The sequence below is a fragment of the Xyrauchen texanus genome, chromosome 8, assembly GCF_025860055.1.
Source record: "Xyrauchen texanus isolate HMW12.3.18 chromosome 8, RBS_HiC_50CHRs, whole genome shotgun sequence".
In the NCBI taxonomy this organism is placed as follows: domain Eukaryota; kingdom Metazoa; phylum Chordata; class Actinopteri; order Cypriniformes; family Catostomidae; genus Xyrauchen; species Xyrauchen texanus.
This window is the reverse complement of record NC_068283.1, coordinates 7,479,025-7,493,716: the sequence shown is the minus strand read 5'-3', so window position 1 is coordinate 7,493,716 and position 14,692 is coordinate 7,479,025. Positions and strand designations below refer to the sequence as shown.

General features: G+C 37.7%; 1 protein-coding gene across 1 annotated transcript; it reads right to left on the bottom strand.

Moving 5' to 3' along the window:
* Window positions 1-7,501: 7,501 nt before the first annotated feature.
* Window positions 7,502-14,395, bottom strand: LOC127648244 (forkhead box protein J1-A-like). Its single transcript, XM_052132831.1, has 3 exons — window positions 14,256-14,395; window positions 12,225-12,829; window positions 7,502-8,834 (listed from the first exon to the last, which is right to left on the bottom strand). Exons 2-3 carry the CDS (start codon window positions 12,801-12,803, stop codon window positions 7,986-7,988), a joined length of 1,428 nt encoding a protein of 475 aa, XP_051988791.1. The 5' UTR covers window positions 12,804-12,829; window positions 14,256-14,395; the 3' UTR covers window positions 7,502-7,985.
* Window positions 14,396-14,692: the final 297 nt, after the last annotated feature.

Sequence of the window (14,692 nt, the reverse complement as noted above, 5' to 3'; positions counted from 1 at the left end):
TTGGCTCATTTTAGATTGCTTTTCATTCACAAAACTCAGGATATTGCTGAGGAAATCCGGCAAAAATCTGAATTTTATTTAAAAGGGGTTAAGGTTAGTGTTTATGATGTTTGCGTACATTTTCTATTGGTTATGACAGCAGCGATTCATCAAAAAAGTATAAAATGATGTAGAAAAGCATCATAACATGACAAAAATCCATATGCACAGTGTTTTAAGTGCACTTTTGGCATGAAAGAATTCAGTAGTCTGGATCACAGTAGTGGACTGATGACGTAAGGTCCTAGCAGTGTGTGCCATATAGTGGTGGTCTGCTGCATCCTCTGCTATATAGCAGAGCCAACCCACTAGTTTGGTTAATGTACTGTAAAATTGCGTTCAACACAGATTTTGTTGGTGCGTTTGCAACGTTGCCTGATCCGCATAGTTCATTTAGTGAATCGGGAACTAAATCAGGGGGAAATCACTTCTTCTTCTAGTGAATTGCCTCTTTAGGGTTAAGGCTTACACCGAATTTCTTCATCGTTCTTTGCTCAGAGTTAGACAGAAGTTTGAAACCATTTGAAACAGTGCAAAGGTGTACTGTTTGCAGCTAGGCATTTAGTTGAGCATTTAAAAATGAAACGAATGCTGTGACCTTGGGCCGGATTCACGAAAATGTTCTTATAATGCAAGTAAACGGGTGCCAGCACTTTGACGGCCCAAAAGTCACATTTAGGCAGCAATAAAATAATCCATGGGACTCCAGTCATTAATGAATGCCTTCATGGGAGTTGGAGTGTATAAGAATTTAATAGGAAAAAGATGTTGCCGTAAAAGTAGGTGGAACACCAGATTACACTGACCGATGAAGCGGACCAGTGGAGGTAAGGAGGTGTTTAACAGGCGGCACAACATTTTCCTGAAAGTTTGTGTTGGTGAGCTGTTTTGGCACAATACAACAAATTAATAACACCTTATTTTTGACTAGATGTTGTTTAAAATGACTTCACACACGTTCTTTCTTTGATTTAGCTGGAAATACATTGACGCCTTCAGGGGTCGTACAAATTCTGAACTCTAAATATGAAAAATAGTAAAAGTTGCCTTAACAAGCACTACAAATTGTGCTTCATGAGTGCCATCCTCCATGATGGTGTGCTCCCTGCCAAGAATTCCAGTCTACACCAGCATGAATTTCCATGTTGTTCCAAGCATGTTTATTCTGGTTGGTGCAGGTCTTGCTGGTGGACCTGCATGGATCACGCTGTTCACTATCAAAATTTAAGTGGCCATGCATGTCGAGTTCTTTGAGGTGATGCTGCTTGACCAAGGAAGCAGCATTCCATTCTAGAGTCCAGTGTCTAAAACACATCAGCATGTATATTTGATGGGGATTAAGGGAACTACTTTGCAATGCACTTGGATGTCCAATGATTTGGACTGTCAAGGGTTTATTTCCATTCTGAATGGTTCATTACAATAGTTTATGTCCATTGTCTACTCTTTAAAAGCAGTATCTCAAACTCCATCTCAAATGAGAAATTTAAAGAATATGTAAACCCAGTTATAACCCATTTGACTTCCAGAATGTGACATATCTTTGAGTAAAACAGGATATTCAACAAGAACAAATTTAGGCTGGGTTTTTAATCCATCAGATTGGAATGTGAAAAGTAGTTTCTTTAAAGGAAAGGTAATTTCAGAGGTGAAGCAAGTTAATATAAGATTACGAAGACAGACCTTTTTTATCTATGAAATAACATGCATCGATGAAGCCTACACAATAAGACCTGGAGCATGCATTAAGAAAGAAAATACGGTACATTTTGATTTCATATTGACTTCATCTCCAGTACATAGTAAACCCCTGAGGAGAACAAAGTAACATGTTTCCCTTGTAGGGGGTTATTAGGGGTTCACATAAAAGCATTTTCACAAAGGCATACGGCATCACCTTAATAAATCTCAGTTCCTGCCAGACCCCCTCTCTCTGCGCCCTAATCAAACCTCCCCACCCCTGCCTGGAGAGACTGTTATGGATCCTTTCCCATTTTGCACTCGGCCCACATGACAATAGCACCAGTTGTTACCCAGGAGACTGGCCTTTCAGGGCCCATGTGATAAAAAAGATGTATTCCCGTCTCCTCTCTCCCTATACGCTCCACCCCTGTCTCTATTCATGGGATCATGGGGATCGGGTAAGCACATGATCACAGTGGCTCTTGTGGTACACATTTGCAGAATACCAATGGAGTTGTGCGGGAAACTGTGCAAACGCCATCCTGAAGGCACACCTTGCCCGATGGCTGATATTCACAACAATGTAGTAAGACTGCCCACCTCATCCCAGAGTCTGACGGCTGACTTGGTCTGATAAATGGGATTCCGTTTCAATAAAGACCCGACCTCTCTGATATTCACTTTTGAGCACTGTCTTTAATTGTATCACACTTCCCCAGTGTGACGTCATACAGGGCACAATTATGAATTTAAGGTTTGGCTCCATTTCAATTCATGAGTTGGAAAATTTTAACTGAATTGGCCACATCCCACAGAATGTTGAATTGGAGCTTGAATTGGAATGACTGAAAGGGGAATTGACACATTCAATGAACTCAATTAATGAACTATTAAGTTCAGTATTGTCAATACAAAACTAGGATATAATCTTTAGTGTGGGCAACAGGTTGTACTTGATCATGCTTCGATGTCGAGCCCAAAAGCAGTTGGGTGGTGCACAAGGGAAATCTAGGGGGGAAATTGCATTTTTTACGTAAAATTAGGTTTTTGAGATTTTGGTCTTTCTTCATTTGTAGATAGGAGCTGCACTGGAAATAGCCTTCCGAGAGCATTCCAAATATGGCCGACAATGGATTGACTTGCTAGAAAGACTTATGTTAAGCTCAATCAACAGCATTTGTGGCAGATGTTGATAGTGGCTACACTTTTGTAACAGTCAGTATTCTAACATTCCTCCATTGTAACCCAGATGTACAATGATTATAAAGGAATGAGTCAAAATAATTTTTTTGTGGTAATCAACATTACGCCAGAAAGGCTAACTTGTATTGAACCCGCAAATATTCCTTTAAGCTTTAAGAGGGTGACCAGGGTTGGGTTATCCGGAAGAAATTTAAAAGTAAAATTAAAGTTTAGGGCCTGGATTGGAATGAAAAGCATTATTCATTCAATTATGAATAGCTCACGACCTTGACACCAAACAAGTTTTGGTATGGTGCTTTGGTTTTGCTTACATTGGCTCTTGGTTAGGTGTCCTTTATACACATTTAGTTTTGAACATTGAACATTGTTGGAGTACCAAAAAAAAAAAAGAACTATCAGGTTTAGCATTTCATCAGTGTGCTCTCTTTACCTGTAGCCATCAGCATGCCTGCAGGATAATACCTGTATCTGATTACAAGGCCTCTCATCTGACCACGCCACCACATTATAATTACGATTACACTCTACCTGGAAAGACAATTCCAGCATGGATTGATTATTCCAGACCTCTTGTGTAGGCCATTGGTTAGTATTAGTATATTAACCCCTTACCAATTTAAAGGATTATTATACTGTACATGTCGAGCTCTATGGACAGCTTCTGCTGGTGATTATAGGGCGAGAATCAAACCTACCGTTAACCTATAATTTTCTTTTCTAAATGCATTTGTCAATGCACCCCACCCCAACATTTGATAATTGACCTCCGACTCAAAATAAATGTGACCTTTTTACATCAAAAATTCAGTGTTTTATGTGTAGTACATATGTCAATTTGAAAATGTATGTTTTTTTTATTATTGTTGTTTTTGTGCATTTTGCCATTATTTTCTTGATTCTTAAACATGTTATATTCTCATTATCATGATGCATGTGGACAGTTGACTTTTTTATTCCAATAATCCCAATAGTGATTCTCCTTGCTCTAATACATTCATTTGTAAATGAAAAAAAAAAAAAAATATTGCTATTTTACAGTGAGTTATTGAAGCATAATTAAATGCATTGCAAAATATACTACTATTATATATAAATATTTTTCATATAAATAATACATCTTTTTTTTCACATTACAGTAGTGAGAAAGAGATGTTTTAGCATTACAGTAATGAGAATTTGCAGGGCGAAGTTCAATCAACAGCATTTATGGCATAATATGAATTATTAAGTATTATTTCAAAACTATAGACACAAGACATAAACTATATGTGTGTAAACATGATTTTAGTGTGATAAAATAATTTACTAATCTTTTCTGTGTAAAGTTATAGCCAATTTTACAACTTCGTTACCATGACGATGTAATGTCAACAAACCCTAAAACCCTAAAATGCCAGTAAAAATTTAAACAACTTTAAAGCTCAAATAAAACATAACTTTTAACAGAAGGATTCATTAAATTGCTTTTATAAAATGATAAGCTTCACATTTCAGCGTTTAAACCCTCTAAAATTTGGCCCCCATTCACTTCCATTATAAGTGTCTCACTGTAACTTAAATCTTTGCTTTTTTTAAAGAAAAGGAGGTACGAGTCAAAAGATTTTTTTTTTTTGGTAATAAATATTATGCCACAAATGCTGTCGATTGAGCTTAACTTGTATTGAGCCCAGAATATTCCTTTAATTGTCATGAAAATAGCTTGCAAATGTCACAATGCAAAAGCAATTCTTTTCTTCTTTCTTTCTTTTGAATATAGGTGAAATATGAGCTAAAGATTGACAGGTTTCATGAGATTCACTCCAATAAATAACCAGTAGACAATAAGACAACATGGAACAAAAACATTTTATGAGGTACAAACCGATTGTTTCACAGCCTCCAAATATGAATGCCAGGTCCTGTGTATCCATGTTAAAGCACAGTGATATATGAGGGCCTAGGACATCGTCCCCATCGGACCCCACATGGATGAAGCAAGGGCCGGACTGACTGGAACTCTGGGGGGTACAAGAATCTCACTGAGCACAGACAAAGCCTTAACACCCCCCGCACACTAAGAGCAACACCCTCAAAATAAGACAAGCAAAGTGATGCTTGTGTAAATCACGCAAACACTGTCTCGCTCTATTTGACATCCCGCCTACTGCATAATAGAAAGCAAGTGCACAAATGGAGTGGAATCAAGCATGTACAGAAAGAGAGAGGCTTCTTTTACAAGCCCTTTCACACAATATACATGGAGAAACACACACAACTTGTGATATTGTCTATTTTTTATTTATTTAATTTTTTATTAAAAGTTATCAGGGGCAAAAAGAAAAAGTACATTATGGCCATAATAAATGTGATTTGAAAGAAGGTGATTTTGTGGTATGCTGTCAATTTTTGAAATAAAAGCAAACAGGTGTTATGATGCATGCACTGTAAAAAATAAATAGGAGTTAATTTAAATTTGTAAAACCTACAAAATATGACAGGAATAATACAAATGTAATGGGCGACACGTTTGGACAAAGTATTACAAAATCATTTGATTTACATAAACAAAATGAGGTGCTTTACCTAATTTGGATCATTCTGAGTACATGGAAAATTCAACACAAATAGGCATAGGCAACATGAACTGGGACTTTTTGCATGATAATGTTACATTTTTTATACAGCGTGAAGGTTGAATATTATTAATGAAACCAAATGACACGAGGATTAAAAACATTTCTAAAAACTGGGGTCCATTCCAACTCAAGTTAAATGAATGGTTGTCTGGGTATTATTACCTTTACATTTACTTTAAAAACATTTTGCCCCAAGTGATTTACTCATTAAATGTCCCATCTAAATTTACCTAGTAATAATAATCTAAATAACAAGATAAAACTAGTCTTATGGAAAATACTATGTATTTTACAACACTAGATGCCAAAAGATTGAGCTAGATGAGGATCAGAGGAGCTAGAATTTAGCTGGAAAAGACAAATTTTGGCACAAACACTTTTACCTCCCAAATAATTCAATGATATTCTGTTTAAATAATTACATTGGTTGGAACCCCTAAATCCCATTCAGTAGTTAAATGCAGTTTCACTGTCAAAACCATTTCACTATATCAGCCATTCAATGCTAAATAAACAATTTATACTCTATAGAAATCTAAACAATTCATTTTCAACAACAAAACAAATCTCTAAATGTCAAGTACATTTTAAGTTGCAGTAATAATTCTTTTCACAATTTCATTTGCACAATTGATTTTGTTCTGCTTGCAGAATTTGTTCAAATTTAAAAGCTGCTACATGTACAAAACATTCAACATTGTTCACAAGGTTTTGGAACCTCCACACTAATAAGTTTTTGTTTGAATATGCATTACTTTTGCCATGTTTACGCCTCTCATCCACACTTGAACGGCGTTTTACTCGACTGAAAACGGCGCGTTTTGAAAAAACACTCTCCATTACTGTATACTTTGGGAAACCATGATGTAAGAAATCAGAGTTTTCAAATGAAAACGTATTAAGCCAAGTCCACACTAATAAATTCAGAAACTAAGAAAACACATTCATTTCGCTACATTTATATCTCTCATCCACACTACATCACCGCTTTCCTCCAGCAAAAATGGAGTGCTTCGAAAATACTCTCCATTACTGTATACTTTAAAAACCGATGATGTTAAAAAAACGTATTAGGCCACATCCACACGCGGTACATTTTAGTTTGAAAACACATTATTATGCTACGTTCTCACTTCTCATCCACACTAGAATGCTGTTTTCCTTCAGTGAAAACACCCTCCATGACCGTATACTTTGGAAAACGATGATTTTAGGAAACTGAAGGTGGATTGGTGTGGACATGGCCTAAGTTCTGTTCATTTCAATGAAAACAAAATAATCTCTTTCATGTACACTGATCAGCCTCAACATTAAAAACCCCTCGTGCCGCCAAAACAGCGCCAACCCGCATCTCAGATTAGCATTCTGAGATGATATTCTTCTCACCACAATTGTACAGAGGGGTTATCTGAGTTACTGTAGACTTTGTCAGTTCGAACCAATCTGGCCATTCTCTGTTGACCTCTCTCATCAACAAGATGTTTCTGTCCACAGAACTGCCACTCACTGGATGTTTTTTGTTTTTGGCACCTTTCTGAATAAATTCTAGAGACTGTTGTGTGTGAAAATCCCAGCAGATCAGCAGTTACAGAAATACTCAAACCAGTCAGTCTGGCATCAACAATCATCCATGTGATTATCTAATCAGCCAATTGTGTGGCAGCAGTGCAGTGCACAAAATCTTGCTGATATGGGTCAGGAGCTTGAGTTAATGTTCACATCAACCATCAGAATGGGGAAAAAATGTGATCTCAGTGATTTGGACCGTGGCATGATTGTTGGTGCCAGACAGGCTAGTTTGAGTTTTTCTGTAACTGCTGATCTCCTGGAATTTTCACACACAACAGTTTCTGGAATTTACTCAGAATGGTTATTCTGGAAACAAAAAACATCCATCCAAAAAACATCCAGTGAGCGGCAGTTCTGTGGATGGAAATGTCTTGTGATGAGAGAACAACAGAGAATGGCCAGACTGATTCTAATTGACAATGTCTACAGTAACTCAGATAACTGCTCTGTACAATTGTGTTGAGAAGAATAACACTGTTAGCGCTGTTTTGGCGGCACAAGGGGGACCTACACAATATTAGGCAGGTGGATTTAATGTTGTGGCTGATAGATGCATATTCCATTATGTCAATTTGGATTGTAAATAACAACAAACTTGCTTTTTCAAGTCCAGTGCTGGTTTTAGAATCCAGTCTTTCATTATTTGAAGCAATCTCTGAGGATCTTGATTAGATTAGATTTAAGGTCAATGATGGTATAACTTGACAAATACAAAAAATTTTATCATAAAAATTTGTATTAGAAATAGACACACCTTTAAAAATACATGTTCACAAAGGGTTCATGGAATCCAGTATGAAATCTTAATCCTCTTTGTTCTTGAACTTGTTTGGGTCCAAAGGACTCAATGTAATTGAAGTGTAACTGATGACCTCCTCAAAGGAGAGACTCGATCTTACTGCTTATGTCACCTCCAAGAGAGTCTCCTAGGTCAAACAGTTGATCAATGTTGACTGTCGAGCTACAAAGGAAGTCTGGACGGTTGCCTTCTTCTGCATCTGACCAGGGACTCTGTAGAAATGCTGTGGCCAGAAATGTTTCCTCATCAAAGTCTTCTTCGCTGCTCCTTTGGGTTTCCATTAACACATGACTCTCAACTACACCATCAGGAGCTTCAAGAGGGCTGATATGGGTGCCCCTAACCATCAAGTCGTCATCTCGTGGGATTGGGCTCAAAGGAACCCCTTCATTTAAGCTCAATTCTCCGTTAAGGGCTGAGTCCAGCAGGGCGTCCCAATCAAAGTTGCCCTTCAGAGAGCTTAAGTCTTCTTGCTCATCCATGTCCATCAATGGGGAGCTTGAATGTCTTGAAGCTTTGCTCCCACCAGTCCTGTATGCATAAGGTTGTTTCCTCTTGTTGCCTTTCCCTGAGACCCAACAATTAAGCATGGTGGCTTCAGCCAAACGAGGGTCCCAGTTCTGATCTGCTCTCGTGGCTTCTTCAAACTCTTTCAGAAGCTGCTGGGACTCAGGACTCACACAAAGACTTCCGTTCAATCCAGTGGTGGCCACAACTGGTCCTGTCTGGGAGTTCATCCGGAGCCGGTTCTGAAGAACTGGGTTTATTTTCACAGGGGGCATTTGACGTTTCTTGTACGCACCACTGAGGAGACGTTCTGCATATTGGGGGTCAATCTTCCAGAAGCCTCCCTTCCCTGGCTCATCCTTTTGTCTTGGGACTTTAATGAAGCATTTGTTCAATGACAGATTGTGGCGGATGGAATTCTACAATGAAGGATGGTAGATGAATTAGTCAATTTGGCTGAATTTATAACGTGAGCCAGGTGTCAGTATAATCACATGGGAACTCGACATGTTGCTACTAAATGTTCAAATATACTGGCATCGACCCTATTCTTTTTTACTATTCCTAACTATTGAGTTAATAACAAGCACCACCCCCCATCAGACATTTTTGCAACAATACAAACATGTTTACCTGACACAAGCAGCTTTAGAAATGCTGGTTCCATTGAAACCAGGAATTAATTGCATTAACCAATGGTGAGTGCGATTCGAAGGTTGCGTTTCCCTCTTAGATAACATTTTTACTCCACTGATAATTAGGTTTAGGGTTGGAGTTCGGTTTAGAGCATATGGTTAATATAATATACATTCCTACTGACTGTAGAACCTCATTTACAACTAAACCATTTACTAACCATTTCACCCCAAAACTGGAGCTCACACATGCTCATAAGTTCAATCAGGGACAAAAAACTAAATGTTTTTATTTTGGTTCATTCTGAGCTGTAACAGTTTTTTTGTTTTCTTTCTGGTTCTAGCAATCCACATTATTAAAATGACAGTACAGTGAAATACAGGTGATATACCAGCAGCAGGGTGTCCAGATCTCACAATAGAAACAAGGCAACTTTTTTGGAAAAACAAGCTCAAAATAAGTAACTTGCCTCAACCAAAAAACAAACAAACAAGGGATTCATTTCTTTGCCATGTGGGGGAATTTTCCAGGTAGAAATCATAACAAGCTTAGTACTGTATAAAGTAACATATTTTCAATAAATAATTTTTTTATATGAAATATATCCCCAAAAATATTTCAAATATTAATTTGGCCACCTAAACTCTATTAATAGCCTATATCTCTTACACACACACACACACACACACACACACACACACACACACTCAGTTGTGTTTCCATGTTTTATGGGGACTTTCCATAGACATAATGGTTTTTATACTGTACAAACTTTATATTCTATCCCCTAAACCTAACCCTACCCCTAAACCTAACCATCACAGAAAACTTTCTGCATTTTTACATTTTCAATAAACATAATTTAGTATGATTTATAAGCTGTTTTCCTCATGGGGACCGACAAAATGTCCCCACAAGGTCAAAAATTTCGGGTTTTACTATCCTTATGGGGACATTTGGTCCCCACAAAGTGATAAATACACGCACACACACACACACACACACACACACACACACACACACACACACACACACACACTGCGTGGGCGGGTTCGGACTAAATATCAGATTTTGTGGGTCAAATTATTATTAAAAATGTTTAACATTGCTTTTTAAACTAGTGGTGTCATTCAGAATCAAAGTGCATGCTTATATTCTACTAAAAAGAGAGAAACAGGAAGTGGTGTAATTTAGAAAATGTACTGTGATAAACCTTTTGATCTTTGGTTTCATGTAAAAATTATAGGAACAAAATTAACCGGTTATTAACCAGTTACCAGCATTAAAACATGTTTTCACTCCAGAACAATTGAAAGGGGTTTTGTTCCCAATTTCAGTTATGTTCTACAAAAATGTTCATTCTTTGAACTGTTTAAAATCCCTGCTTTCAACATGTCCAGCTTCGTACACTGGGGGCAGTGGTTCAAATTTCGGTAAGCGTATACTGATTTCAGATGAAGAACTTTCGACCTGCTATCACCAAATTAACAGCGCAATCAGTCTAGAAGTGTGTAATTTCTGTGCCTCTAGCATTACCAAAAAGAAATGGCAAAAATGTTGACTGTTTCAAACATGTTTCCTTGAATTCTCCCCTCATGTGCTATTGGTCAGAGAACAGATTGTCTGGCCCCAAACCCAACCATTGGTTGATTCAATGATGCTTTGTTAAATAAACTTACGAATGGCTTATTTATTGTTGTCTGTTCATTCCTAACTTTGAGAGAGTGTTTTAACTTCCAAAACAATTACTCATTTCACCTTTAACTTTTGGTCCAATCTTTAGTCAAATTGTGTGTCTGGTTCAACAAATTACACTTGTGAATGCACTTGGAATTATTATAATACACTTTTCTGAAGTACACATGTATAGAAGTCATACATTAAATACCCAATGAAATGGCTTGTTTGGCTCAGTTTTCTTTCCCATCCTCAGTTTTCTTTAGCCTCAAAGCTAAGAGATATGGACATAAAGCCACAAAAATCCTGATTTCATAGGTTATTTAAAGAATCCACTGTGCATCAGTGTATTGGGCAGGTAGACCAACCACCATACCACAAGGTAATTATGTTTAAATGAAGCAATAACCTCCTAACCTTGGTTAAACATTGTTTTGATTAAAATAACTAAAAACTGTGGGAATGTCTATGTAGTCTTCAAAAAACTGAGCCCATGGCTGAGGGGTTCATTAATAATTTACCAACAAATAATTATTTTTAGAAATCGCCCCATTTTTGTAAATATCCAATGTATGAGCTCATTCTTCCTCCTATCCTCACTTTGGAAAGCAGTTAACATGTTTTAAATGAAGCCAAAGGGGCTTGTTCAAATGTCCAATGTAACACCTGCTACACCTTATTGCTCAGTGGTCAAATGGGTCTATACTTTTGCTGCTATTCTTGCATCTTGAGTACAATGATTGTATCATCACAACTAAGCTGATAATGCTGTTCCTTTTTGTGGTAGTCATGCCAAAATTCTGACAAATATCAAGTCCTTAAACAACAGTGTTATGAGAGGTTTAAGTTGGTCTCTCTCAAATACACAACCTACTTTTGCAGGTGCTAAAAAGGCTCTCTTTTTCTCCCAATTTGGAATGCCCAAATACCAATATGCTCTAAATCCTCATGGTGTCGTAGTGACCCACCTGAATCCGGGTGGCGGAGGACAAATCTAAGTTGCCTCCGCATCTGAGACCATCAGTCCATGCATCATATCACGTGGCTTGGTGTGCGTGTTACAGATGAGATGTAGCTTGTGTGGTAGCCCATGCTATTCACTGAGGCATCCACACACAACTCACCACGTGCCCCACCAAGAGCGAGAACCACACATTATAGCGACCATGAGGAGGTTACCCCATGTGACTCTACCATCCCTAGCAACTGGGCCAATTTGGTTGCTTAGGAGACCTGGCTGGAGTCACTCAGCACACCCTGGATTCAAACTCACGACTTCAGGGGTGGTAGTCAGCGTCTTTACTTGCTAAGCTACCCAGAACCCCACTAAAAAGGTTCTCATAAACAATAGCAAAATAGCCCTCTTTTGCCATTTGCAAAAAAAGAAAATGCTGTGGGTATCAGGGTAGGTATTCCAGGAGCTGCATTCAGTATGTAAGTGTGAATAAGTTCAAGGCATTTTATCCCTCTAAGCAATTTTGCCAACTGAATCTTACCTGCCAAGTGGGATCTGCATGGCGGAAGTAACAGAAGTTGTCTGTGATCCATTTGTAGATGCATGAAAGGGTGATTTTGGTTTTCTTACTAGCTTGCATGGCCATGCAGATGAGAGTCGCATATGAGTAAGGAGGCTTGAAATTAGGGTTGGTCTTATAATCGACTTCATCCGGACAATGCCCGTGTGCAACCAAGCTGGGTAGAGCCGACAATGAAGGCACCCTGCAGAACGCTGCCTCTGTTGGTTTGCCAGGGGTCAGTGGCATACCAATGGATGCTGGATCTCCAGCTAAAGGAGATGCAGGTGCATCCAAGCCTACTTGGTTCCTGAAAAAGTGGCTCTGGTGATGGCTGGATGAAGATGAGTGTTGCCCCCCACTGGCATTGAGAATTGAGAATTCCTGAAGCCATTGAAGGCTGGTTAGACTGTCGTCTAAAATGTCGGAGCTACAGCTGCTGCTGTTGTACTCAGTGGAGCTCCTGTCTAACTGTTCAGCCTGGGCTGCGGCAGTTACCACCTCCTCCTCAAGACCCACAGAGCCCTCCGGCCAGGGGTCCGCACAGCTCATGGACAGCATGGTCCCTTCACCTCCCCAGCCAAATCCTGATGAGAAATAAAGTTTACAGCAGGGGGTTTCAACCTTTATAGACCTAGGGACCCCCCACCCAGACTCTCAGCCAACCCTGGGACACCCAATACCCAATACAAATGCACTTTGGATCATTTATTTGAATAAATGTTTTCCATTTGAAAAGGACTACATTTTAAATGAAACAAATGACAATAAAATGCAAAGTAATCTCTTCAGTAATCAAAATACTTTTTGAATGTAACTGTATTCTAATTACTAATGATTCAAATTTTAACTGTAGTGGAATACAGTTACTTATATTTTGTATTTTAAATACATAATCCAATGGATTCCATGAATCCACATGTATTCCACTACTCACCCAACCCTGTGCATATATATATATATATATATATATATATATATATATATATATATATATATATATATATATATATTTACTATTTTTCAAGATAATACAAGATATTTATTTTATTATCTTTTTATCTATTTATATTATATGTTGTATGTTTACATTGGTTAATGAATTATGAATTTATGTGAACTAACAAGGAACAATAGTATATGTATAAGTTAACATTAATCAAGATTAATTAATGCTATTAAATAAATTAGATCTATTCATTGTTAGTTCATGATGCTCTATTATGTACATGATGCTTTAATATTAATGAATACAATGTATATTTAATTTTTGAATACCTACAACCCAATAACTTATATAGCATTTTTATTTTGTGTAAGGCTCATATAGTTTTCATTAGTTAATATTTATCCAAATAGTTGGGAATAGCATAAAAGTGTTGTATGTTGTATTTTTTATATACATTTTTTTTATTTGACGGAATAATAGGAAACTGTGGCAACAGAAGCTAGGATAGATTCTAGAGAAGGAATGTTGTTTTATTTGGATTCTCCGGCTTATAGAGGTCATAGAACTTTCCTGAAACCTCACAGAGCGCTCTTTACAACATCCCATAACTGGCGTCTGGGAACACACAATGGAGCAGATCCCAAACCTAACATTCCTCAGCATGACAGGTGCATCCGAGCCACACGGTTCATTCAAGTCGAGCCCATAATATTATATTCGGTATATTGAATATTCAAGTTTGTTCGAAATGTTCAATGTCAAAACAATAAATAAAATTAAATAAAATCGGCATAAATGTTTGGCACGCGGTTACTAACTGAAAAAATACCTAATGCATTTTAGTAGCTATGTGTAATAAATAGCCTATTATTTTAATTTTCAACCAGCAATGAGAATGGTTTTTTTTCTTTTCCCCAAGCATGCACATGCATAAACACTGTATTTTCACTAGCGCACAGGTTAATTATTTTATACATTTTTACAATTAATAATAATAATTACAATTAATGCATTTTTTGAGCTGCTAATAACGTTTTAAACAGTATAAACCTAGATCAACTCACCTGTCTTTAATAATAGGATCCTTGAATGATGAAGGGAAATAACATCCAAATATCACGAAAGCTATTTAAACACACACTTTATAAGATCAGCGCGAAAAAAAACTTCCAGAGGTGAAATTCCAGCAGAATGCGAGTGTGCGTCTCATTTCAAGGTCTCCAGGGCAGCAGAAGCTCCGGGCCAGTTTAATACCTGCTGCAGGACGTTTGTCCAGTCACCAGAGCAACGCTACACCCCCTGTAAACAGCTTCCCGTTCTTCTATTGGTCTGCTGGCTGCTATGGTGATTCGGGTTTTCATTGCTAGCGAACAGGTTCGCTCGTCACGCACGTCGATTTCTCGTCTGGCTGGCGAAGAGAAAAGGACGAGAAAAAAAAAAACAAATGAGCAAGAAGATAAACACACATAATGTTGCTTTAATGGAACTGTATATCATTCAG